Below are 27,858 nucleotides of genomic sequence, written 5' to 3'. Positions count from 1 at the left end.
CTGTCCGACTGCCGCCCCAACAGACTCCTTGAGCCTGTCGGAAGTGGTGGTCTTTCCCCCCGCCGCTGCACTCGGACGACCAGTATCTTAATCCGGCGGTCGGACCGTTTCTCTGATGTCGGGCTGATTGCCACCGACAGCCTGTCGGTGGTGGTCCGCCCGACATCCTAATGAGGCCCTTAGTGTCTCGAAGGTGACTGGTTGACCTCTATCTAAATTTCTAAGTTGTTTTACTTCAATGAAATGACCAGCAAACCAGGATGGGCAATTGTACAAGTTTATCATGCCATCTCCCATAATTATGTATATTTCAAAGTATAATAAAATAAAATGTAAACATACTTTAACATGCGCCTATTGAATCATGCACATCATAGAAAATCGCCAAGGTTAAACGTCTCAACGTTTCAAGATGTAGACTTTGCATGCATTTTCAAGATTACAGTGAAACTGCACAACATTTGTTGCCAATCTGAAAGCATATGTGCCTGCTGTCACTACTTCATTAATGCCTTGAAGAATGACTGCCTGATACACTTTACACAGTTGTTAAATAGAAAAGCCAATGACAGCTACTCAGATAACATCACATTGAATTTTCCGACTGGCAGTTTTATCATTATAAACATTGGCTTCCATCTTCAAGCTTGCAAGGTGCTGTTGGATAAAAGTGAGACTCTCTGAAGGGGTTGGACATGGCACGTGGTCACTTGGCAGGTTTGCACAAGCATACCTTCTCTGAGATTCTGTGTAGCTGCTGGCCTTTGTTTATCTGTTTTGTAATCCTTGCCCACTTGCTCGTTTGCGGGTTTGTGAGGAAGTCGTGGATAACTTCTATCCTGCTTTTCGCGTTTTATGCACAGCAGGCATACACAGGCTTATTCCGCTGTGCCTGTTTTCCGATTGCGTCTTGGATTGTTATTTAAAGTGTTGCACCGGTTTTGATACGGGACACTTGCAGTGCTACTTCTCACACTGTACATGCTTTACATCAGGGAAGCTTGCACTGCTGTCCCGTGTGCTGTGGATATTCTATGTGAAGAAGCTTGCATTGCTGCTGTTGCTTCTTAACCTGTGCATTGCTGCTGTTGCTGTTGAACCTGTGCAGTGTAAGGTACTTTGTTGACTGCCGCTGTCTGTGCCGCACCTACACTGTGTGTTCTGGGCACGAGGGACCCTTCTAGTCCTGCCCCGGCTGTACCTGTACTGTGAATCCATGAAGCTTGCAATGTTGCTAGCTTTGTTGTTTTATGAGTGAGTTAAACTTTCACTGCTGCCTCTGTCCATGGTCTCAGAAAGCTAAGCTTCCTCTTGTGTCGCCTTTGCTACTGCACCTCGTTGCCAGGGCAGGAGTGATTTATATGCCCACACACAACTCTGATCGAAGCACTCAGACAGAGAATCAAATGACTCAACATTCTTAAAGAGTAAAACAGTGAAAAGGAAAGAAAATACATAAGGTGAAGCAAAGGAACGATAAGGAACAGTAAGGGAGACAGATTGAGGAACAACAGAGGGGAGGAAAAGAATGAACGTGAGAGCAAAATAAAGGGAATGAAAATTAAGGAAAGATCAAAGAGAAAGGAGAAAGAAAAGTAGAAAATAAATAAGCATCAAACATGACAGAGAAGCGAATGGAGGAGAACTACAAGGGGAAAGAAAATGAGACAAAGTGGTAACAGGAACCACAGATTAGATGCCGTAGACAATAACAAACATATGAGGACCACAAAGAGATTTGAAGGGGAATGTAGGAAAGGTGAGAGAAATAGTGAAAAGGGAACAAGATGGGGCTGAAAAAGAGAGCAAAGAAAGGAGGGGGAAGAAAAAGAAAATGAGCTAATTCAGGATTTGCTGATGTGAAAAATATTACGTCTGAACACTCTGAAAATCCATAGACTACTCTGAGTTTCCTTCAGCCTGATCTGTAAAACCTAGGAATTATTAGTTTATTTGTAAAATGCAACATTTGCCCTAATTTCTCTCCACACCTCTTGATAGAAAGGGAACCACACCTCCCAGCCGCCTCTCAGGAGTATAGATTGCTCACCTATTGCACTATATAATAGGCATTGATGTCTCAATTGATTCAAAAGCACATTGGATCACTCCAAGCATTAGCATATTGTGAGGCATTGGGTTGTTGGTTGAGGGGAGAGAAACCCTACTCAGTGAAAAGCCTCAACCCTTGTCAGGATGAACCACCAAAAGTAACTAAATTAACCAGCACTCAACCCTGTGGTAGCTTGGCACAAAAGCAGTCAGACTTAACTTAAAGACAATGTGTAAAGTATTTATGCAGCACATAAACAATGAAGTGAAAACGCAACACAAAAAAAACTCCACAAACGTTGCAATTTTAAGGATTTAGGTAAAAATAGTGCTTAAAAACACAAAGCCCCCACTGAGGTTATCTGGATGCGGCAGACTGGAATAAAGTCACAAGTTCAGTGCACGGGCCGGATACAGGGCCCAGGCTAAGCCCGCTGAGAATTGTACCTTATGTCCTTGATTCTGGACATTGCGCCTTGCAGCAGCAGTTCCAATGTGCAAAGCTGGGTCATGCATTGAAATGTGTTGCATAGCATCGGTTCCTGTAAAGAGCTGTTAGGGCTGCTAGGCGAGGTACGTGTCGATTTGGGTCACTCTGCGTGGGTAATGGGGAGCTCGGCTGACATGACAGGGCACCTTCATCCCCACTTACAAGGGCCAGTGACTGGGGTGGCATCACTTTGGGGTTTATGAATCACAGTAGGCAGAGTCCAAGTGCAGGGTTCAAGATGGTTGTAGCCTTCTCTGGACCTGAGGCTCTGATCAGTAGGCCAGCCAACTAGCCCTTGGAGTCAACCTGGTAGTCCTGGGTTCAATTGCAGGTACCGCCCTTATTACGCAGGCAGCATTACAGTAGAGCAAACCTTCTTTCAAGACTAAGTGATATGAATAGTGGGCCAGATGGTCCCTTTTTTTTATACCTGATGCCTTCTTTGTAGTAGAAGGCTCTAGAAGTCCCCCTTTCAGAAGTGCATTGGAATTTCCTGCCTCCTCACCCTGGCTCCAGCCTAGCTACAGACTCAATAGACTAGTGTGAAATCCTTTGTAAGTGAGAAGGGCACCGTCTATTGACCTGCAAGTGGTGGGGGGGGGGCAGCTCAGCACTCCCATCTTGCCTGAGATGGCACATCCAGGCACACCTAATCCCTCTATTGTGAGGCTATGTGGAAAGAATGTACAAAAGCAAACTGCCACTCACACCTAGTCATGTGACCCAGGAACAGGCTGCAGGCACCAAATAGGGCAGGAAAATGCCAACTTTCTAAGAATGGTATTTTCAAAATTGTGACTTAAAACCTGACTTTACCATTAAAGAGGATTTTTAATTACAAGGTTTCAGACACCAAACAGACGCCATATTATGGCCATTGCTTCTAGAGATGGGCATGGATGCCAATTTGGTGGCTTTTTGCATTGGTGACACTCAAATCTGGAAGTCTCTGTTAGATTTAATGAAAACAGCTCTCTTTCAGCTTCCTGGGAGGTCAAGGGGGGAAGACAGGAATGCATTTTAGCCCCTGTTTTCTTTACCCTATACATTAATAAACCTGGGGAGGTTTTATCAGCTGCGTGTAAAGACATCCCCAAAGCAGACTCTAAACTTGTCCAGGTCTGCTGTATGCAGATGACGCACATTGTTACTTGCCAGAACGACTGTGGGGCTGCAAAGTCTTGTTAACACTTTTATTGATTTTATGGTTTCACTTGACCTTTCAATTAATAAGTCACATTTAATGACGACCTTAAGAACAACATTTTCCAAAAGTAGGCTTCTGTGTAGGGAAGGTGAATCGACTTAAGTTTCTACATTCCCATACTTAGGCATCTTCGGCATCTTGTTTGATGAAAGGGGGTCTTGGGTGGCTCAGAGGGCACTAAAAAACACACTGGCCAGAGCAGCTGTAGACACCTTGGACTTTGTCAGGGGATTGGGGGCAAAATCACTACCAGCCCTATTGAAGGTTTACAATGAGAAATTTATACCCATGACCATTTATGGTAGTGATGCTTGGGGCTACAAAGACATTAGTGAATTGCAGGTTATTAAGGAATAAACATCTCTGCAGACTCCTAGCAGTACCCCCTTGTACCCCATCCTTTATGGTACATGAGGAACTTGAAAGAAAGTGCGAACACGTACACCTGGAAAATGAGTAACTGGAACGTTGTCGTGATTTCCTGGGGTATCACCCCTTGACTTGGATACATAGGCTTCTTATGTAACACTGTTTATGGGTTAGAAGCGCATTTTGTCATTTGGATACATCGGCTTCAATGCCTGCGTTAATACAACACCTGAACACGGTTTTTCTATTAACCACATATTCCGTCTATCGCACAAAATCTATACGGAGTTTCACTCACTCCGTATATTCGTTTGCATGTTTCCTTGCTTTTTTATCAGCACTTCTTCGGTCCTCGTTTTTGTTTCATGTGATATAATGCGACCTTCTACGCCAATTAGCACATCCTTTTCTTGGTGCACACTACAAACATTATTAGTGTTTTTCTTTGCTAACCTTGTATATTTTAGTCTTTTTTCCGTCACCCCGCTAAGACTTATCCTTCATTCCTGTGATTTTGTGCGCAAATCACGGTACACAGTGGTTCTTTCTCATTTAACATTTTTTAATTCATATGTTGTGCTTTCGGTATCAGTGAGGTATCAAACGCTGTTTGTTTTTCAGATAATTTCCCCTGAAGAAAGGCCAAGAGCCCGAAATGCATAGGGAATGCTGAACTTTTGGAAATTTTGGTTGTGCATCCTTTCGGATAAAAACTTAATTTGATATCATTTGAAGGAAATGAATTAAAATTCTACTGATGGTTTACAATTAATCAGGTTGGATGTACCTTCATTACATTTCAAAATATCTCACCTCGGTGAGACCCCAACGTTGTGCCCAGGGGGCCGCCGCTTAATTTAAGAGCCGCAACTTCAGCGACATGAGGAACTTGGGCAGGGTTATATTTCTGATACTATTTCTATGGCCCCAGTAATATGTTGGTTGACAATATGGTCTATCCCTACTCTTACGCTGAACCATCTTATTCTAGAGGACTGTATGAAACTTGATGGGGCCCTTCATATTCCATGGCTTGGTTATGTCTTAAAGCAGTTGAAGATCCTAGGTCGCCTCGAGTTGTTCACGAATCATAGGCCGATGTGCCCCAGTGAGTTTAGAGACATATAATCACTGTTTTTAGAAAGAAGGATGGTAGAAAAGGAAAGCAGTGAACTCTCCAAGCCTACAGTAAGGCAATATGTAATAGTGAGCCCAGGAACCATAGGAGATCCTTACTGGTCGTATATTAAGAGCCAGTATCATCTTTCTCTTTTAACCAGGTTTAGGTTTAATCTTATTCACTGGGGTCTATCTGTTCCTTTGGGTGTTTTTCCAAGATGGACGCCTTAATGCTTTTTCCTTGTGATCATTTTTCAAATCAAGACCTTTCACACTTTATTTTTTTCTGTGATTTTTATGGTAACTTACGGAAAAAAAATATATTCTTCCATTGTTAAAGCAATGTAACTTTTCACAAGTCAAACCAGCTCTGATATATTTGCAAATGCTATCTTCCCCTGTGATTTGCTATGGAATTGCCAGTTTCGTATCAGGTGCATTAAGACAAAAGAAAAAACTGCCCACAGCTTAAGTGGGTTAGTTTTTGGATCTGGTTCCCCACATTCTCTATTGGCTTTTTAGGACTGCTTTAAGTAGTTTTATTGTATTTTGCCAGTGGTTTTTATATATATGTACTGCACTATTTTGCACTTTACAGGGCGGTTTAAATCTCGAGTCTCTGCGTCTTCTGAGCCATATACCTTCCGTCTGTCTGAAACAGTTATATAAATTATCATTCTGTCCTTTTTAATATATTTTATTGATCAGTTTTGGTACTGTGTGTTTTATCTGCTTTTATGGCCTACGTTGGACGGATAAAGTTTCTTTGACTTGACTTGACTTTTCTACCTGTTCCTAATCACAATTTAACACTTGCTAAATGTAATAAGGTAACCCAATGTTATCCTATGGGAGAGGTAAAACTTAGAGAGTGGAAAAAACAATATTAGCAGTTTTCCCCCACCAGGACATGTAAAACATAAAAGTACATGTCCAACTTTTTATCTGTGCTGTACCCTTCCCTAGGGGCTGTTTAGGGCCTACCCTAGGTGTGCCTTGTATGTATTGAAAAGAGTTTTAGGCTTGACAAAGAGGCTATTTTGCCCAGTTGAATTGGCAGTAAAAAAACTGCTAGTAGGCTGCAATGGCAGGCCAAGACATGTTTTACAGGGCTACATAAGTGGGTGGCACAATAAGTGCTGCAGGCCCACTAGTAGCATTTAATTTACAGGCCATGGGTATATGGTATATCACTTTACTAGGGACTCATAGGTAAATTAAATATGGTAATCAGGTGTAAGCCAATTTTACCATGTTTTAGGGAGTAAACACAAGCTCATTAGCAGTGGCTAGCAGTGGTAAAGGTCACAGAGTCCTAATGCCAACAAATACCAATTTTGCCAAGTTTACCGTTTGTTGAGGGTGCAGCCGGGGGGTGAACCAAGCTATCCAGCACTGTGTAGCTACTAGGCCATATCTTGTCCAAAACAGACAATGTTTGTTTAGTAGTTGTGCGTCAATGGCACTTCACCCCATGTATTTTATAAAAAGCACAATATGTGTTAGGAAAACTGCATATTGGGAAGAGGAAATACAATTTTTAATCATGGAGTGCAAATGGAGGTATTTCTATGATAACGGGAACACACACTTGTCAACACATCAACTCCCATTTTGTGAATTAAGGATAATGAGAGAGGTTTTTGATGTGCTCTCCTATCATTCTGACTACAGTGCATGTGGATCACTTAGGGATATTAGTATACTCTTTTAGGCAGTTGTATCATAAACGTCCTGTTGAGGCTATGTGATGTGTGGCAGGAAGAGGAAAGGTAGACACATGTGCAGAACCAGTATCAGTGTGAGGTTATGGGCAGCCCCCACCATATTATGCGGGGGGCCTTAAAACTTTGTTAATGCACTGCACCTTCCAGGACAAACTCGAGAAGAACCCCATAGCTGGTGAAATCCAACAAGAACAGTGGCAGATGATAGTGCTGCACTGCAAATGCTCCATTTGCCCGGCATCTGTGGCAGTGGGTAACCTGGTCCTTGGATATTCTCCTTCCTGGACTGCATTCTGGCCTGAAGATAAAGTCACTCTTCCTCTAGAGTATCAGGATCCGGTCTGCATCATTTTATCCTTACAGCCCAAGGTGTGCTGCTAGGGAGAATGGCAGCAGCACTCTGCACCACCTCCTGTGGAAGGACTTGCCACTCAATGGCTTGCCTGAGACTCTACTCAACCCCGGGTGTACTGGGGTGGGGGTTGGTACCGCACAGTTTGCAACCAGATGTGCCTGCAGTCAACTGCATGGAGCAACTTGAGTATCAGCAATTGGTATGTTTAGATGTTTCCATTATAATATCAAGATGAATGGGACTGGGTGGTTACGTCAGTAGCTGTAAGGAGCAGCCAGCTTCTGTATATCATTGCCCTTTTTAGGTCGAGCCCTGAGCCAGTGCGCAAGCGCTGCTCTGGGGTTGATCTGGGGTAGTTGAGTACGGGAGAGAAGCCACGCCCACTCCCCCACCCATCTTTTTCATTGGCTTGTGTCTTTGTCCTTTACTAAATGCTGCCTCCATTGGTTTATAGACCTGTTAGTCCCTCCCTACGACAGCCATGTCGTCATTTGTATCCTTACATGGCTACTGGTCCCTTTACTTCGAGTACTATTTTCTGCCATGCCTTCTCGCCCCCCCCAGCACTCCCGTTGTTCGTGCCCCCCTGCCCCCCCACCCGCCGCCCACAATGCAATAGATCTTGCGTAAATGCGAGTCCTATTACATTGCAAATGCTTATTTCATCTGTTAGTGCTGCAGGCAATTATGAGGAGGCCTTATTCTTCCTTTCCTCTGTATGTCTGCACTCCCTATTCAGAGTTAGACAGGTAAACAGGCAAATTCCATCAATCATTATAAGTGACACTTCAAATACTCAATCACTTTCTTTTCTGGTGCTTGATCCAAGATGTAAATGACACAGTCAGCATTGGCTGAATGGGTTTAACACAAAGTCACTCTCTATGTTTATTGTGTTTTATTATTTTCCTTAATTACATGGGATTCAGCATACAGCCAAAGCTCTCTATAAGCAATGCATAAAAACTCACAAGATTAAGCAAAGCAAAAACAAGGAAGTTAGAAACCAAATTGAGAAAGTAAAATACAGGTGTGAAAAAAGGAATCACAGCATAAGATACAAACAGATGAGCGAGAAGCAGTACTGGGAGTGAGAGAAATACTACAAAGAGAACACAGATGTGATTAGGAGGAAGGAGACACATAGGGCCCAAATTGTATATTGGCGGTATGTATACTCCATCGCAATGGTGACGGAGTATACATACCACCAAAATTAAGGTCTGCCCACCCAATTTGAATACAAGTGGACCTTCGGTTTGGCCACGGCAGAGACTACCCTGTCTCTGCCGTGGCTAAACTTCTTCTACAGCCTTGGGTAGTAAAGGTCATCGGAGAAATGGCCCGCCTAATTTAGATGGACGGATATGTAGTCAATTTTTACTGTTGCTTACCGCTGCCTGTTTGGCAGTCATTTATAAATTACGGGGTGGCCTCTCCACCACGGGGTGGGGTTATTTGCTCTGTCCCCATTTATTTGAGAAGCGGGTGTAACCACCTCTGTGCCATTTGATTTCAGATGATGTGGTCTACATGCCTGATGAGTATGAGCGGAATGAATATGTACTCAACGACCATGGAATCCTGTATTTGGGGAACATTAAGTACATTGACCAGCAAGGATGGAATTATGGTCAGGTAATGAATGTATTTACTCATTCAACTATTTATTTATTCAGGTGTTTGTTAGAGTGCTCCCATGGTTCCCCGGTGCCCCTGAAGAGAAAAAGATTTCTTAACGAACATGTCGAAGTTGTCGCTGAGTGCTGGAATATTTGCAAATTGGTAGTGGCTGCAGCTACTGCAACAGAGAGGGATGGTAGTCAAATTTTGTCTGCAAGAGAATAAACTCTGTGTCTTGGTTATGCTACCTAGGCAAGCAAGAGCATTAGTATGGGGCATTGGACACTCTGACATGAGAATGGTCTCAATCTGTGATTCATTTGCATGCAATGACTGTGGAGTGGGTTCACCCGGGTGCTTTAAAGCCCCGATGGAGAGCTGCACTGTAAAAGCTGGGCACCATTCATGGTCAAGCTCTTACATGCATTATTTTCAAAATGAATCTATATCCACCACTACAATATGGTGCATTTGAAGAATAATGATTTGCGAATCCGAAGCACATAGCGTGATATTTCTGTTTACTCAGAGGTTTGTTATTTACACTGGGGTGTGCTAGGCCACGAGGAATTAGTTTTGCTAAGAGTGGATGATTAACTCAGTGAGCGAGTACTATGTCATTGCATGGATGCCTTTGGCAAAGGACCACAATTTCGCACTCCACTAGTCTGCAGCACCATCCCTTTTAAGTTCACCGCTGCCAAACTACTTTGTGGATCTCCATGGGCTAAAAGACATCCTGTTTTGAAATTCTGAAATTAGCGGGCAGGACACACAGAAGTACTAAAGATTGGCCAGTCCCATTGGTCAGAGAATGATCTCAACATCCTTAGAGTTAGAAGGTATCCCACCTTCTCCAGTGTGTATTTGCAGCAACAACTTTCAATAGCATTTAGCTTCTAAAATTCTCATTCGCAATTGTCGCTGTTACTGCGACAGCTCTCGATTACTGTGTAGTCTAGTGTATTCAGACCTCTTTTCCTAAATTTAACATTACACTTCTAACTCACTACTTTTGCTCTTTAAGCATAAACTTCATTTTTGCCACTCACATCACTCTTGCCCAAATGACTGTATTCTTTTCTTGTTATCTTGACTCAATTCCTCACAATCCTGGGCTATATATATATGCGAGGGATCGGTTTGGTGAGTCACAAGAGAAGAATAAAGCAGGATGGTCAGCAGTGTCAAAGGCAATAATAGGGTCAAGTGTACGTGGATGGAAGGAAGATATTTGTGATGCACTGTGGTACATCCCCTGTTTGTGTCTCTCCCAAATGTGTTATTGCTAGCCCTAAAGTTTTTCCGCTTCTGAAGTCCAGTGTCAGAGTTGGCAGTGAATGTAATGTATTGTGAAATGCTGACTTCACCAGCTTCGATGATGAAAGAGGAAGTCCATCTGTGCTGTCAGGCTCCAAAACAGAAGCACATTGCAATTGGACTTCAAAAAGGAGAGGGCACCCCTGAATGCCCTCTCTGAATTCCAGAGAGGTGTTGTACTGTAGATATTACATAGGGTCTCAGAAAGGTGTGGTCAAGAATGGTCCCACCCTAAAGCAAGTTATCCAGCTTGACAGTTGTGGTACGTTTATGCTGCAAAATTCTGGTCTCTTGATTTAAAGGTGTATACCCGTATTCTCTGTATTTTTACCAGCTCTTTCTGTGCAGAACTGACCCACGGCTGCATTTATTTGGAAACTTTTTATTTTTTTATTATTTTTTTTATTTAGCCACAAGGTACAAAAATATAAAACCATCACAATTCCATTATTTACATCACTAAATTCATTGTAAGCAGGCTGCAACTTAGCCTAAAACATTCTAATTGTACTATCTAATTTTATGTGGGATATAATGCTTCACAGAGAGGGTAAGAAAGAAAAAGAGAGAGAGCAAAAAACAAGATAAAAATAATTACACTCCTTCCTTCATAAGATGTATCAATCGTCAATAGAAATCCAGTATTCCTCTCATTGTATTATAACTTATAGCTGAGTCGGTCACACCGTGTGTCTTTTATTGAGCCATTTGATCATGGGTGCCCAGATCTTGCATCCTTTCTCCCTAGCTCGCCACCCCTCATTCTTATACAGAGCCATTTTCTGAGTATAAATATTTAGCAGACGACGGAGCCATGATGTGTACATAGGAGGTTCAGAGTCCTTCCATGCCGTGGCTATTAATAACCTAGCTACTGCTATTGTAATGAATACAAAATCTCTTTGAGATGATGATAGCCCAGCTCGGTCATCATACCCAGTAGCATTAATGATGGACTCAGAGTAATCATCTTGTTGGTTGTTTGTTGCCCACATTTTTTGATGCCAGATTTTAGAGGCGTCAATTTGCTACATGCATAAAACATATGTATAATATCGGCAGGGCTGTATTGGCACCTTGGGCAATTATGACTTTCCCATTTCCCCCATTCAAAAAGTTTTGCAGGAGTATAAAACAAATTAAACAGGGTCTTATAATGTTGAGACTGAAGATTTGCCAAAAGAAAAATCTTTTTGCCCATTTCCAATGACATATCTAAGTCGATCTCCTCATCCCCCAGTTTTTCCACCCATTTCGTCTCTGTTTTTTCCAGGTCATCGAGGAGGGTTTCCATCAGTATATTATAATAATCCCCAATCCTCTCATCCTCCCGGTATACCATATCCAATACCAGTATTGCCCCAAGATTAAAAGACCCTTTAGCCAGGTTTTTCAAGCAGCCCTTAATTTGAATATATTTAAATTGGGACCTAACGCCTATCCCCAGTTTCTGGACTAATTCCGGGAAAGGTAGGATCTCTAGAAACCACAACACGTGACAGCAAGATGGCGGGTGGCTAGGTCACCGCTTGCAGCACTAATCGCCCTGATCTAGCGAGACCCTCCGGAGAATGCCCCCCTCAGCAGTATAACTAGGATGCTTGTGTTGATTCTGGAAATCTTGTTAGAGCTACTACAGGAGAGGATTTGCAAGTGTATCCGTACATATGTGACAGCAGCTAAAGAGCAGGAGCTAGCACTGACCTGCCAACGGATCTACGGGACTCTGACCTCCAGTTGCTGCCGTTCTGGAGTGTAGCACTGAGATCGCCCGGATAGAATGAACCTGAAGGGACCACCTACGACTCGGGGCAAAACGGCACTGAATCCAACTAGTGGAAGCCCGATACTGGGGGCTGCATCATTGGCTGCTAGTCCCGCATCGGAGATGTGCATCGCAGAAGCAGGAGCGTCAGGAGCGTCTTAACATCCCGGACGCTCTGGGCAGACCACGACCCGGAAGGAGGCTCCAGACAGGAGAGGGAAAGGAGAGACGGCGCCCCAGCAACGCTTGCCTGGCCCGACAATTGTGGAACTGCTTGGCGGTTCCAAGAAGCTTGAAGGACACACAGGGGCTGAAATGCCGGAGCAAGGTGATATGCTTGACATGGAAAGGAGGAACTCTGCAACCCCACCGACCCCACAGGTAAACGCGAAAGCGGGGGAGATACACTGTTGGGACAAGCTGAACTTGCAGTGCTTGAGGTCAGTCCTCCCTCAGTATGGGGCGATCAGGCGGGGAAAGCGAGACAAGAGACTAGCTGCTGTCAGCAGGATGGGGTAGAGATCGGCAGGGACCAAGCTGAGGGTGTGAATGCCCTACTTATTGATAATGTAGACTCTGTAGACTCTGTAACTAATAAAACCGGGGAAGGAGAAGCACAACCAACTCAAACACCATACATAAGGAATCCTTTTGACGAACCTCTATAAAAACAAATTTTAAAAAAGCACTGGCTATGATGACTAAGACTGGGAGTCCAAATCGGCAGGGGTCTAACTCCAACAACCAAAATAGTCAATGTATGAGAGATTCTGATGTAGAGGTAACGGATTATTTCTATTCATTATCGAATGATACAGGGTCAATAGTGGATTCCCTGTCCTTGACGAGCTTGAGTGAAGGGGAGAGTGAAAGCTTACCAGACACTAGTGGAAGGGATTCTGCTGCAACGAAAAAAGCTAGCAGGGCAGCAGGTATCCCTGGCCAAGCCGGGGGGGGAGGGGGAAGCAGATCTAAATTGGGATTATACACCATCTAAGTAGCTTATTGGGGATTTAGGGGACAAAGTACCAGGCTCTGAAAATACACCCACTAAAACCCTGTATGCTATACTGCAATCGGTTATGGCTCATCAGGAAGAGACTAGATAATAGATGCTCTCAGGCAGGTATCCGTAAGGTGCAGGGGTCAGTTCGGAAAGTTGCTAAACTATGCAGTGAGATCTCGGACCGAATCACAGAGCTGGAGACAAGAACTAGGAATCTCGAGACTGATATTGTGGCAACCCAGCTCCAGATCGAATCGCACAAGGCTAGACTAACTGATATGCAATGAAAGCTGGAAGACCATGAAAATCGCCAGCGTAGGAACAATCTGCGATTCCTGGGTATTCCAGAGGACAAAGGAGGCGCAGACATCCACCTATATATAGCCGATTTACTAGCAAAGGCTTTTCCTGAAGTTGCAGGATGGAACTGGGGTCAGGAAATTCAGCGGGCTAATGGAGTCCCTATGGTATTGAAGCACCCTAATTGAGCGGATGCTAGCCCTAGAGCAGTGTTAGTCTCTTTTGGGAACAATCTTCTCCGGCAGATCATATTTGAGAAAGCCAGACCAGACATTTAACGCCAACTTGACTGCATAGAGTTTTTTACTGGACCAGACTTTTGTCATGTAATCGCTGAAAGACGCTGGAGGTTATGACAGATCATTAACCCGTTCCAGGCAAAGGGGGCACAGGCTTACCTTATGAACCCTGCCAAACTAAAAGTTGTTGTAGGGGATAGATCCCGCTATTTTACATCTGAAATTAAAGCCAAAGGATTCCTAGATGAATTAAATGGGAAGATCTAAGGAATGTAAGATTTAAGACATGTCGGTAACTTTGGGAGTGGAAGGGATGGGCCGGGAATAGCTTAGAGGAAGAAGGGGAAAGTAGTGGAGGAAATGGCTAATAATGGTGTATATGGTTTTGTTTCTATTTTTCTTCATATTTTTCTCCTCCCACTTTCGGCTTTCTTCTCTCATTTTTTTCATGGTGACCCTCTGTGCAAAATGTAAAAATGGATAGGTTAGTGGGAGTACACTCTCTCCTTCCTTTACGCACTAGATGGGGTGTATTCTGTTTAGGGCTAGAATTGACTTAATCGGGGGGCTCACATATCATGGCGCAGCGCTGCCTCATCTCATACCAGACCGGGGGTCTGAAAGCTTCTAGGGGAAGGATGAGGGCAATGGGGAGGGGAGGGAGGATATGGCCCCGGAGGGAGGTAGGGGACTCACTAAGTGGGAAAAGAGCCAGACAAGGTACATTGAAATTGAGAGAATAGATGGAAATTGGAGAAGTATTCAATATTGATGGTTGTATTTTAATAGTTTATGGATAAAATGCGGATCTAGACAGTAAATGTGGGAGAGCTGAACGACAAAACAAAAAGGGACAAGGTATATGAGATTTTACAGTTCTGGAGCACAGAGATTATTTATTTGAAGGAGATCCATATCCTATGGAGTAACAAAGATGCTCTTGAGGTAAGAGGCTATGGGCTGATAGTCTGCTCTTCACAAATGACAATGATAAGGGGAGTTGCTATATTTATTAGATATCATGTTGGCACTGTGAAACGTACAATGACGGATAAATGGGGAAGATGGGCGATCGCTACATTAAGTACGAGGCTTACGATTGCGACTATCTATGGCTCGAACCAAGGCGATTCTAAAATCTGGGAGGATCTCGAGGTTGAGATTACCTCCTAGCCGACTCTATTAATATTATGTGGGGATTTTAACATCCACCTTGGGATTTCTCGTGATGCTGGGCTACACTATAATGGTAGGAAACCACAGGTTTATCGGGCATTAAATACTCTTAAGGACAGCCATGGGCTGTCGGATGTTTGGGCATATAAAAATACTATAGACCCTGGATATACCTAATTCTCACACCCTCATCAGAAATATGTGCACTTAGATTATTTTATGATCCCTACTAGGATACTTAATGAGGTGGAGATAACTAAATTGCCCCAAATTCTATTGGAAATAACATGGCAGGAAATAGAGGGGAAACAATGCTGCTGGTCTTTTGATAGAAAGCTTTTAGTAGATGAGGAATTTAGTTGCCATAATAAAAAATGGGTAAAAGAAGTTTTTGATATGAATCGCTATAGCGCGCCACGTATTATAGTGTGGGACACTTTTAAAGCTGGATTGAGGGGGGGGGAGTGGTAAGCTATGTAGGCCAGCAGCCTAAGGTGCATATAAATTAGGTTAATTCCCTAATGACTCGGCTGGCACAATTGGAGGTAGAACACACTATACTAATCTGTCAGGGGGGCAGGAAACATCAAGTGAGGTGATGGTCAAAATAGTCATAGGTAAATCAGAACTAAATAGCTGTTTTCAGTTTCAAGTGGCCCAGTTCTACCAGAAACATCAAAGAGAGATGTATGAATATGGGGAAGCGGCTGGCAGATTACTGGCCCTCCGGGCTAGACAGAGGATATCTAGAAATAGTATAACTAAACTTTTAATAGTGAATGGCAGTATGAAACCAACTACGCAAAGATCATGGGGGTTTTCAAACAGTTTTATCAAAACTATATCAAGCAGATTCCATTGACTTTGCTCAACTGCCCTTTGCAAGGTTGCAGGTGATGGGGAACGCATCAGGGGCAATTGAGGTAGATAGGGGAAACGAGGCAGGGATGTCCGTGCTCCCCAATTCTTTTCTCCATATATTTGGATCCTTTTATTAACCAATTGATTTTGAACACTGGCATTATCCCAATAACAGCTTATGGTTATGGGGGGGGGGGGGGGGGCACACAGACTGACGTCATCCTAAAATGCTGGGAGTGAGCAAAAGCCCCTTCCCAAGTGGCCACTCTCCCCTCCCTGGTGTCTAGTGGGTGGATCCCCAAGCAGGGAGCCAGTAGGGAAGGGTTCCATTGGAAAGGAGAGATGTTCCCCTTTCCAATGATACTTCTTCCGTCTGCCTACATACCCGAGGGGCTGAGAAGTCCCACAAGCACATAGGCAGTGAAAGTGAAATGAGCGATTGGCTCATTTCACTTTTGTTTTCAGTGAAATTACGTCAGCGTGCCATGGGCGCTGATCGTCATTTCACTAAAAACCCTGAAAAGCTGGCATGGCCTCTGAACACCTCTCTGCAACGCAGCGCAGTGGTGCTTACTGGAAGCACCTGGTGGTCTAGCTGGCCCCCAGGGGCCCTCAGGATTGAAGGGAATTAATTCCCCAACTTAAAACGCGCCACAGGCGTGTTTGCACATATGTCACCTCAGGCCCTGCCCCCTCCCTTCACCACTGTGCAAACACATCCTGTGGTGCGTTTTGAGTTGGGGGATAAGGTCCCCTTGAATTCTGAGAGTCCCTGGAGTCCAACTATCCCACAAAGTACCTCCAGTAAGCGCCACAGAGCTGCGTTGCAGAAAGGTGTAAAAAGGGGCGTGGCCTCTGATCACCTCTCTGCAACGCTGCTCCCTGGCGCATACTGGAGGTACCTGGTGGGCTAGTTGGCCCCCAGGGACCCTCAGTATTCAAGGGGAATTAATTCCCCAACTTACAACTCGCCAGGGGGCACGTTTGCACAGTGGTGAAGGAAGGGGGTGGGACCTAAGGTGACATGTGTGCAAACACTCCATGTGGCGTGGCCTCTGAACGCCTCTCTGAAACGCAGCTCCCTGGCGCATACTGGAGGTACCTGGTGGGCTAGTTGGCCCCCAGGGACCCTTAGTATTCAAGGGGAATTAATTCCCCAACTTACAACTCGCCAGGGGGCACATTTGCACAGTGGTGAAGGAAGGGGGCGGGGCCTAAGGTGACATGTGAGCAAACACACCATGTGGTGCGTTTTAAATTGGGGAATTCATTCCTCTTCAATCCTGAGGGTCCCTGGGGGTCAACTAGCCCACCAGGTACCTCCAGAATGCGCCCGGGAGCTGCGTTGCAGAGAGGTGTTCAGAGGCCAGGCCCCTTTTTACACCACTCTGCAACGCAGCTCTGTGGCACTTACTGGAGGCACCTGGTGGGCTAGTTGGCCCCCAGGGTCCCTCAGGATTGAAGAGGAATTAATTCCCCAACTTAAAATGCGCCACAGGGCGTGTTTGCACACATGTCACCTCAGGCCCCATCCCCTCCCTTCACCACTGTGTAAACGCGCCCCGTGGCACATTTTAAGATGGGGGATTAAGTCCCCTTGAATCCTGAGAGTCCCTGGGTTCCAAGTAGCCGACCAGGTACCACCAGTAAGCGCCACAGAGCTGCGTTGCAGAGAGGTGTAAAAAGGGGCGTGGCCTCTGAACACCTCTCTGCAGCGCAGCTCCCTGGCGCATACTGGAGGTTCCTGGTGGGCTAGTTGGCCCCCAGGTACCCCCAGTATTCAATGGGAATTAGTTCCCCATCTTACAACGCACCAGAGGGCGCGTTTGCAGAGTTCTGCAGTGAGGGGGCGGAACATCCAGTGCGATGCCGGTCTTTTTTCTTTTATTTTAAGAAGGGGGGCTGTGTGGCCCCCCCTTTCTTTCCTTTTTTTATTGGCCCTGGGGACCCCATACCCCAGGGCCTGACCCCTATTTTTAAAATATTTTCATAAATGGGAAGGGGGCCGCATGGCCCCCCCTCCCGAGGCCATATTCGGCCCTGCGGACCCCATACCCCGGGGCATGGCCATTTTTAGGTCTCGCCTGACCCAGCGCATGCGCTGGTCTGGCGAGACTTATTGAGAGGGCTCCAAAAAGTGCTACCAGGCCAGCCTAGAGCTACAGTGCATGTGCGCAGGCACACGCGCCATGCTTTACCGCGATTACTTTCGCGGACGCACGGCCGTTTTGATGTTTGATCGTGATCGCGATTGCGATCACTTTCACTTTCGCGGCCGCAGGGCAGCTTGACATAGCCAATAGGTCTCGCTTTTGGGACCTTATAAGTATTTAGTTATGCAACTGTTGCATGGCTAAACACTTATAAGGTCCCAAAGGCGAGACCTATTGGCTATGCCAATGCTTGTTTTTCTTGAAATTATTGGGGGAGGGCTGCGTGGCCACCCTCTACAGGTCATTTATGGCCCCGGGGGTGGTCCCGGGGACCCCATCCCCCGGGGCCTGGCCTTTCGTTGGGGACCGTGGGGGGGGTCCCACATTCCCCCACAGTCCCTGCCAGCTCCCCGCCTCCTGCGGGAGCTGGCATTGCTTTTCCACTCGGGGAGCTGCTAAGATGCAGCTCCCCGTGTGGAAAAGCAATGTGGTTTGGATTTTGAAAGCGAGAGCAGGTTTCCTGCTCTCGCTTTCAAAACCCAAACCAGAGTTTGCAATGACAGGGCGGGAGCCGCGAGGCTCCCGCCCTGTCATTGCAAACAGCAGTGTCCCGGGGGTGGCCAACCCGGGACACTGCAGGAGCCGGCCCTGGGAGTGGCGGTCCCTGGGGCTTGGGGGGACTTGGAGGCCCCCACCCATTTAACAAACAAGCCCCAGGGGTGGCGGTCCCCGGGGCTGCGGGGGGGCTGTGCGCCCCCGCAACTATTTCTAGAAAGCCCCCGGGGTGGCGGTCCCCGGGGCTGCGGGGGTCCCCCTGGACCCCCACACATATATTTTTAAGATGCCCCTGGGACTTGGCCCACCCGGGGGCTAATTAATAATGAAGCGCAGGAGCCCACGCTTCGTTTTTTTTATTTTCGCGGCCGGATCCGCGGATCCTCCGCGCATCCCGAGATTTAAAAAAAAAAATTTTTTTGGGGCACTGGTGTTCCTTGTGGGACCCCCTAAGCAGGCCTAGGGGGTCAAGGTGTTTCTACCCTGCCCCCCTTTTCTTTTTTTCACCTTTCTTTTACTGATTTCTTGTGCCTTGGTTCTACCGAGGCACAAGATGGCTGCCAACACTTCCTGGTTTGAAGTGTTGACAGCCAATTAGAATGCAGCGCGTGATCGGGAGGGTGCGTGGATCCTCCGTGCCTCTAAATATCGAAACTTTTATTTTTTACTTTCTCAGCAACTACTGAACGGATTTACACCATTTTTAAAAAGGTCGCTTTCTGAGCCAAGCAGTACTTTTTTGGGGTAAGTCCGTTCAGCAGTTTCAGCTGTATCCTTGCATAAAGTTTCCTATAGGAAATGGATTTTTTGACTCTTATTTTTTTTATTTCTCAGCAACTACTGAACGGATTCACACCATTTAAAAACAAGCATTTGCAATGCAATAGGTCTCGCATTATTAAAGTTTGAGCTATTGGCATTGCTAATAATAATGCAACACCAATAGCTCAAACTTTAATAATGCGAGACCTATTGCATTGCAAATGCTTGTTGGTATGGTCCACAAGAGGCTTTGGCCTTCAGACAGCGAATAGCTGTATGCGAGGCCTAAAAACAGAGATAGAAGTATCAGCTGTGAATTCTTTGCAGCATGAATACACAAATAAGGTACCATTGGGTAACGTGGCAGCTGCAGAAATCTATGTCCTACCTGCAGGTCACCGGCTAGTTACCCAGAGACTGACTTCGTTTTTCATCCTCCCAGGATCTATAAATGACTTACTAGTCAACGGGATAGTAGCAGCAACTTAATGGCCAATGGTCCGAAAGGAAGTCTTTATATGTGGTCGGTAGTAATACCGCAGGCAGTATAGGTTAAGTGGGCTCCGGTTAAGGCCTTGGACAAGGTGGCGAAGAAGCTGATCAAGGCCAGCAGTAATACCTCAAATGCCCAGAGGAAAGTAATGAGGGTTGCGCTAGCAGGAATTTATCGGAGGTCCTGGGGTAGTAGAACCATGCAAGCACGAATCATCGGACAATGGCAGCCAACATAATATAAACTAGATACAAAGATAAACAAGGTGATGAATGAATGGCCGAGAGATGGATGGACGGAATAAAGTGATATATGAATGGAGGCAGTAGGGTGATGGGTGGATGAATGTAAGAAGGCGATGGATGAATGGGTGCCTGGCGGATAGATGAAACAAGTGGCAAATGGAATAAGATGGATGGCTGGGTGGATGAGTGGGGATGGATGGATGGAATAAAGTGATATATGAACTGATACGATATGGTGATGGATAGATGAATGGAGCTGACTATGAATAAATGGGTGTCTGATGGATAGATGAAATGTTATGATGTGTGGACGAATGGAATAAGATGGATGTGTGGGTGGGTGTTTGGGTTGGAGGAAGGAAGGGTGGGTGGATGGGGATGGATGGATGGACAGGTAGATGGATGGATGGTGGGTGGATGGATGGGTGGGTGGATTGATGGGTGGATGCATGGATGAATGAATGGTGGGTGGATGGATGGACAGGTGGGCGGGTGCGTGGGTGAGTGTATGGATGGGTGTATGGATGGGAGAATGGATGGGTGAATGGATGGGAGGATGGACAGATGGGTGGACGGGTGGGCGGATTAATGGATGGTGTGTGGATGGAGGGATGGACAGGTGGGCGGATAGTTGGGTGGATGGATGGGTGGGTAGATGGATGGATGGACAGGTGGGCGGATGGATGAATGGAGCAAGTGTCTGTCGCACACCGTGAGCTGGGTGAATGTTCTCTTACCTTGTACTCCATGGCCGCCTCCTCCAGGGGCACCGCCTCGTGGGACCGGTGCTCCTTGGCCTCTCTGCACACCACACAGATGGCTGTCCCCTCCTTCCTACAGAAGAGCCGCAGCTTCTTGTGGTGCCGGCTGCACTCCCCCTCCACCCGCAGCTGTGCCGCCTGCTGGCAGAAGTCCTTGGCGAACTGCACAATGTTGGCCAGCTGCCGGTTGGAGCTCAGGGCACCCTTCGGTGATGCCTTCCGGCACTCGGGGCAGGGGAAGTTTGAGGCTGCTCCTGCCCAGCATCGGGCGAGGCAGGGCCGGCAGAAGTTGTGCCCGCACTGCGTGTTCACTGGGTCTTTGTAGTAGTCCAGACAGATGGAGCATCTGGTCTCTTCCATCAGGTGCTCCAGGGGGTTTGCTTCAGCCATGGCCCAGCAGAGAGAGGGGGCACAAAGTGGGGCCAATGCGGGGCAGAGCGGAGTTCACAGAGGGGCAGGGAGTAGGGCAGAAAGTCGGACAGAGAGGGAGACAGGGAGAAAGAAACTAAGACTGGGGCAGAGAGCCGGGCCGGGAGATCACACAGCCGGGCAGGGAGCGGGGAAGGCAGTGGGGCAGAAAGCAGTAGAGAGAGCCGGGCAAGGAGCTGGACAGAGGGCACCCTAGGCAGAAGTATGGAACAGAGCAACAGCAGAGAGTTGGACAGAGCAGGTTGAAGAGAAGCCCTGAACGTGACGAGAGCCAGGCAGGATTGCGAGGCAGATAGCTGGACAACGAGCCGGGCAGAGATCCGCGAAGAGAACCGGTGAGGTCATCCAGGTTTCAATTTTCTATTTCGTTTCCTCAGAAGGCGCAAGCAGAGGAGGCAGGGAGTGAAACTCACATTTACAGACCCGCGCCTATATTTCAAGTGTGTCCAAAATATGTTTAACTAGGCGGTCTCAGTAAGGAAAGGCAGCCAAGGCACGGGTAGAAAACGTGATCCGCCCAGTATCACACTATTTGGTCCCGTAAGAGAGCCAGGATTTCAGACGCATGCCACTGTTGCTGAAGTCTACAACCTGCCCAACTTATCTTCTGCATTAAGAGTCCACACTTCAAACAAGCGGAACTGAAAGTGATCGCGTAGTGAAAGCGATCCCTATTGTAAAAAAAATAAAAAGCCCATGAGTGGTGCGCGCGCGCCTCTGCGAGACATATGTTTTCAATTATCGCGCCTTTGTCTGGGCACGATAATTGAAACCACATGGGCTTTGGTGCGCGTAACAGACACCAATAGGCCGTGGGCGGAGCAATGCACCCGCCTTTAGCCTATTGCGTGCTCTGTTAAAAAAATACACGCACTCAAAGCCCAATGACAGAAGAGCAGACAAAAAACACACGCATGAGCATGTGCGATTCCAGAGTCCATTTCTGAACCCCGGACAAAAGGACTCTCGCCTGCGCGAGCACTGTTGCGCAGTGCAATGCAGGTCACAAGACCTAAAAAGGTCTCTTTCTGAACCAAGGGCTACCTTTTTGCAAAATTTGGTGTAATTCCGTTCAGCAGTTCAGGCTGTAGTCATGTCTAAAGATTCCTATGGGAAATAACATGGAGAAAATGCGTTTTGGGACACCCCTTTTTTGCGGTCCCCGCTTGGCGAATCACCGAGAAACTTTCAGGATAGGAGCTGACCGGAGCGTGACCAACGTTTTGAAAATTTCGCGAAGATTCGTCAACCGGTGCCAAAGTTACTGGGAAAAGAAGAAAAGTTTTTTGAATAGAAACAATGTCCTAACTATAACTACCTACTGGCGACCGCCAGTAGATGATATACTGGTATGTCAATTTACTGTTTAATGTATCATATACACTGCTCTTTCTTCCTGCATATGGCGAGGGTACGCACAACACTTACTTAATCCAACCACACCTTGCAGCCTCCTCATGTTCTTCACGATTAATTACATTGTTGTTATGCAGATGTGTGAATATCACTGCTCCTTTGTTTTTGTTTTTGTGATTCATAATATAACATTTCAATAAAATAATTGAACACAAAATACAATATTCCTTATCCTCTTGTACCAGTTCTAATGTAGAAGCATTATACAGTATTTACTTGGGTTGAAATCCAGAGCGGCTGGTGTCAGTTAAAAGTGGTAGGAAGGGAGATATCGGGGGTACTGGGATGATGATGGACTTAACTGCCACCCGCCGCATGTCTCTCTTCTGCTTCTCTCCACTGCAGGCACAGGCTCCCAGACTCCCCTGCAGCCAATTCTGACACTGCTCTCAAGCACCTGGCAGCATGAAAGCAGCGTCAGGATTGACATGAGTGCCCTTGATTTGCGCTTCCAGAGAGACTGAGAGCCTGTGCCTGCTTTTTCCAACCTGATAGCGCAGCTCGAGTTGGTGACAGTTCAGTGCGCATGTCGGTTTGGCCATCCTATGACTGCCGGCCAAACTGACAACAGTTCCTACCACTCCCCCTCTGTCACTGTTACCCTGATGGCCCCACCACCAAAACCTCAGCCCAGAAAGGACAAACGGAAAATGATAATAAACACGCTTTATTTTCCATGTTTTAAGCTGTTGGCAGTGTGGGAAGGGGGGGGGGCTACTGCTTTCTGCCACAGCAGAGAAGCTGCTGCTTGTTGAAATTAGAGGAAAGTGCTGATGGGTTGAATGATGTGGATGCCAAAAGTGATGCAATAATAGACTCAATGATGGTTTTTCAATTTTAGGGAGAGCGTCAACTAAATATATGACCAAAGATTAATTTGGCCTGTGATTGTGACGAATCTGCCAGAATGATTAAGTCATGGGTAGAAGGAACGCGCACAATACAGTAGGGCTACCAACAGTATGTACAAGGTTCACAAATTCCTTAATCAATTTTTTAAAAAATGAACTAATGGAACACCTGTTTTTTTTTCAACATACAGCATGAAACACCTTTAAAAATAAACAAGGAATTGGAGAAACAGTAGTTAACACAAATGCACAAACAACCAAAGCGCGTCGCACAATAATACTCACATGGTAAAACAAACACACCCACAAAAGTCACTGCCGTTTTATTATAACCTAGATTCAGCCAGCGGTCGGTTAAATAAAAAATGAGCCTTGGCAGAGCCATTTAGTTTGGTATTGTCTGTTGACCTTTTAGCTTTGTTTATGCTTATATGTTTATGAATAGTTTTTATACGAAGGCATGCAATGTATTAAAACAAGCATTGTCAAAAATCTAAAATATGGATATATTTTTTATGTAAAAGCAAACATTGCACCAGTAGACCCTGGCACCGAAGGGGAATACTTATTGTGCGGATATGAAAATTGTGCAAGAGCAGAATGTTGTCACACACAGTAAGGTAAGCCAATGGCTGACGTGGGTTGACACACATGGTGTATGCTGTGGTGGCTGGAAGCAAAATGTGAATGCCACTGCGGTAGTCCAGTGGATGAAAAGGGCTAGCTGAAAGCCCTGGTAAGTAAGTATGCACATCAAATATAGTTTTAGTAAATACAAAAGGTCTTGGTTAGTGGCAGAACTAAAAATTCATGTAAGAAGTGTGAGACTTTTGCCCATTCCATGTGTGCCTAGCTATTAAATACATAATCAGGTATCATCTGCATAGAGGAAATGGCATTGTGATGCTTGATATGTTTTTCAAAGCATTTCATTTACTTTCAGTTTGAAGAAAACATTTTGGATATCTGTCTTGACATTTTGGACCATAATCTGAACTACTACAAAGACCCAGCCAAGGACTGTTCCCACAGAGGTGACCCTATCTACATTGGCAGAGTGGTCAGCACCATGGTAAGTGATTGTCTGTATAATTATCTCTCTAAGAAAGCAAACATACACATCCTCATAAGTGTTCCAACATTTATTTATTCTTGGCTCACCCATTTCATCAATTCTTGGATAGTAGGGGAATTGCTCAATTCTACATTTAATTTCAGGCAATCTTTCCTTAAACGTCTGGCAATTCATAGAGAACAGTATGTTATACTCTTGATCACACACTCAAACACACATACCCACATACAAGCTATCAGTCAGAGAGAGACACACATATACACACAGTGATGCATGCAAACATACATATACATACAGAGGCATATAAATACGTATGCACACACATTCACATATATAAACACAGAAGATTTATTTGTCTGACATTTATTTTGCATTGCTTAACCAACTTAACCAACTTACTGAGGCACTCCGCGCTGGAAGCCTTGAACTGACACATCACTGCTCACATCTCAACCCAGGCTGGAGTCAAGAGTACATATACTCAACCAATCAAATTGCTGATTTGACCAATCCACCACGGTCAGTGGCCATGTTCCTTTCAGTGTTAGATGTGTATGAGCCGGATGGGGAGCTGAGCTGTGCTGAGTGATGCAGGTAAGGAGGAGTGGCAGAGTAGAGAGATTTGTTGTTATCAGATGGTGTAACTATCAGTGGTAGTTTCTTTTGACCCCCAATCCAGAATTAGAGCAACGTGTCCAACCTGTTGACCCAGAACAACTCACACTGAGTGACACTGGCCTTCCATGCAGGCATCCTTGATTGTTTGCTCCCTGTCTCATCAAATCTTGTCTGTCTAGATTCTCTTGTAAATGTATCCCACCTCTCACTGCCTGAAGGAAGACGTGACTACACTTTCTGCACCCACTGTAGCTGTACCTGGCTTTCTGTCCTCACTCTTGTCTATCTTGTGAACCGCGGTGACTGCACAGATTGTATTTTCCCACCCAAATGCTTCCCTCTGTAGGTGCACCTCATGTTTGTCTAGAGCCACGTATGAGTATAGCTGCAGTTACTCTGAAACCACATCCATGTCCCAGCATATTGGCAATTTCTGCTTGTCTACCCTTTTGGGTTGCCTGCAGCATCTGGCTGCACACCCTCAGGAATGCCTCCCAGTCTGCTTCAACTGCCTTTTTACACCCACCTGCAACCTTTTCCCCACAACATACATCAGTGACGCCCCTCCTATCTAAACCTACTAAATTACATTGATCTCTAACTTCAATTCCTGTGTGATTTCACCTCGCTGTCACTATATCTCCTGTCCGTCTTCTTGCAAGTCTTACTGCACTCCCTATCTTCCTGCATGCACTCACAAGACTACATACCAGCCCATCTTTACCCACCCGGGCCTGTACCTCTGCCTGTCTGGTCCAATATGTTACTGCACCTCTGCCTGTCTGGTCCCACATGTTACTGCACCTACTTATCTGTCTGTACCTTCTTTGCATGTCAGCACTCACCTATGTCTGGAACTCCTGATTGGCACGCCTGCAACTCAACCCAACCTATCCCAACTCCCAACCCAACCCAACTCAACCCATCTTGCCCTGGTCCCATTTGTAATGCACCCCTCTTTACACCATATCTCCTTCCTACTTTGCATTCCCATGCAACCAGTGCTGCCTTAAAGTGGTCAACTTTCCGTTATCACTTCGCAGGACACTTGCTAGAATGGAGACTCATCGCGTGCGAGAAGATAATGCACAAGTAACATCAGAACAGGTTTAAATCTATAAAAAAGAGAGTTCGTTTTGGGGGTTTTATTCCATTAACACCTATGCTAAATCAGGCCTTTTTCAAAGACATAACTCAGTGACATATTGTGTGCATCAAGTGTGTTTACGGTGTCCGTGGGTAAAAGACATGGTCATTTACAATTCCAATAGCTCTAACTCAGGCAAATGCGAAACCTATTGCATTTCCAATGCTTGTTTACTGTGGAGACAGCTCGCTTCATAGAAAGGGTCAGACAAGCTGAATGAATGCAACCTCCAGAAAGGGTTTAGCCCAGAGAGTTTACATTATGTGAATAAGGTGCTGAGAGTACTCCTTGAATTAAAGAAGAGGGGAGAGAAGCCAGATCCTTTGTGTACTCTGCCAGTCAGGGTTGCCGCTTTTATAACAGTATTTTATATTCTAAAATGTACCCAGCCCTTCATTTTAGCAGAACTGTACCTTCACAATATCATTAAATATTCTCATACCTTTTCTAATAGATTCACTGCCTCCTGGATCTCTCTTTAGCCATTTCCACCTTTGATGCATGCAGTACTTTTCTCCCCATTTGAACAACACCTGTCCTCCCCGTCACACAGTTACCATGTGTTTACCTATATTTTCTACTTCTCAATTAACTAAGGGCCAGATGTACGACCGTTTTTGCATGTGCAAACGGGTTTGCGAACCCGTTTGCGCATGTAAAAACAGCATAGGCCATGTACAAAGCCTATTTAGCGAGTTGCAATTTATTTGCGATGCGCTAAATAGGGGCGTTCCCTTCCTAATAGCGAGCGCAAGCCCATGAATGAATGTTTTGCATCCGCAATTGCAGGCGCAAAACACTTGCAAATTACCACCCTCTTCAAGAGGTGCCCTTCGCACCCCCCAGTACCTGCTTAATGGAGGCCGCTGCAGGCGCTCCAAAGGCAAGCTTGTCTGCATCTGCCGGGAACCCTGGTTCCGTGCACATCTCCAATCACAGCAAAGAACTCGTCAAGATTTTCAGGGAAGTCCTCCAACCCTCTGCCACAGGAAACAGCATAACCCCCTCACAAGAACTCTGTAACAACCTCAGCAATTTCTTCCACAACACGGTCTTCGCCATCTACAGAACTATCAAACTCCACCTGCACCGACAGACTCCCTCTACTTTCATCCCCTCACCTCAACCAGCACCGACCACCTGCTGACCACATGGATCCACCTCACCCCCCCAGGACACCACCACTGTCCTGAACACCACTCACTCATGAGCTGTCACGGGCTCTTGTCCACACCACATCTTCAATCTTAGAAGCCACAGGATCAGCCACAAACTCACCACCCTGGTGAACACCTCACTAACTACGGTCACTTTCCCCGAAGACCAGAAACACACAGAGGTCAAACCACTACTTAAGAAGCGATCAGCCGACCCCAGCGAACTCCAAAACTACTGCCTCAACTTCCTCCTCCCCTTTCTGGCCAAGGTCCTTGATAAAGCCATCAGCAAGCAACTCACAAACCATCTGGAACAAAAACACCTCCTTGACACCTCTCAGTCTGCATTCCGTAGCAACCACAGCAATGTGACTGAGCCGAAAGCTGGACAGGTGACAACTGAGCCCTCCTCGACTGTGGAGAAATGGCAGCACGGATCTTCCATAACCTCTCTGCAGTATTCAACACTGTATCTCACCACATACTGATTATAAGACTGCTTCACATCCGAATGCAAGGAGACGCACTCATATGGATTGCCTCCTTCCACACTGAAACACTCAGAAGATCCACCTAATACCTTTAAC

The 27,858-nt window shown here is 45.8% G+C and overlaps 1 protein-coding gene across 1 annotated transcript in view; it reads left to right on the top strand.

Annotated features, from left to right (window-relative positions):
- Positions 1 to 27,858, top strand: part of LOC146812221 (protein-glutamine gamma-glutamyltransferase E-like) — a 300,617-nt gene that overhangs the window by 57,199 nt on the left and 215,560 nt on the right. Inside the window, exons 4-5 of the mRNA XM_085619253.1 lie at positions 8,839 to 8,957; positions 24,218 to 24,346. Coding sequence (XP_085475379.1) covers positions 8,839 to 8,957; positions 24,218 to 24,346 — 248 coding nt within the window. The remainder of the gene's footprint in view (positions 1 to 8,838; positions 8,958 to 24,217; positions 24,347 to 27,858) is intronic.

This window comes from Triturus cristatus, chromosome 7 (genome assembly GCF_964204655.1).
Source record: "Triturus cristatus chromosome 7, aTriCri1.1, whole genome shotgun sequence".
In the NCBI taxonomy this organism is placed as follows: Eukaryota; Metazoa; Chordata; class Amphibia; order Caudata; family Salamandridae; genus Triturus; species Triturus cristatus.
This window is presented reverse-complemented; position numbering and strand designations above follow the sequence as displayed.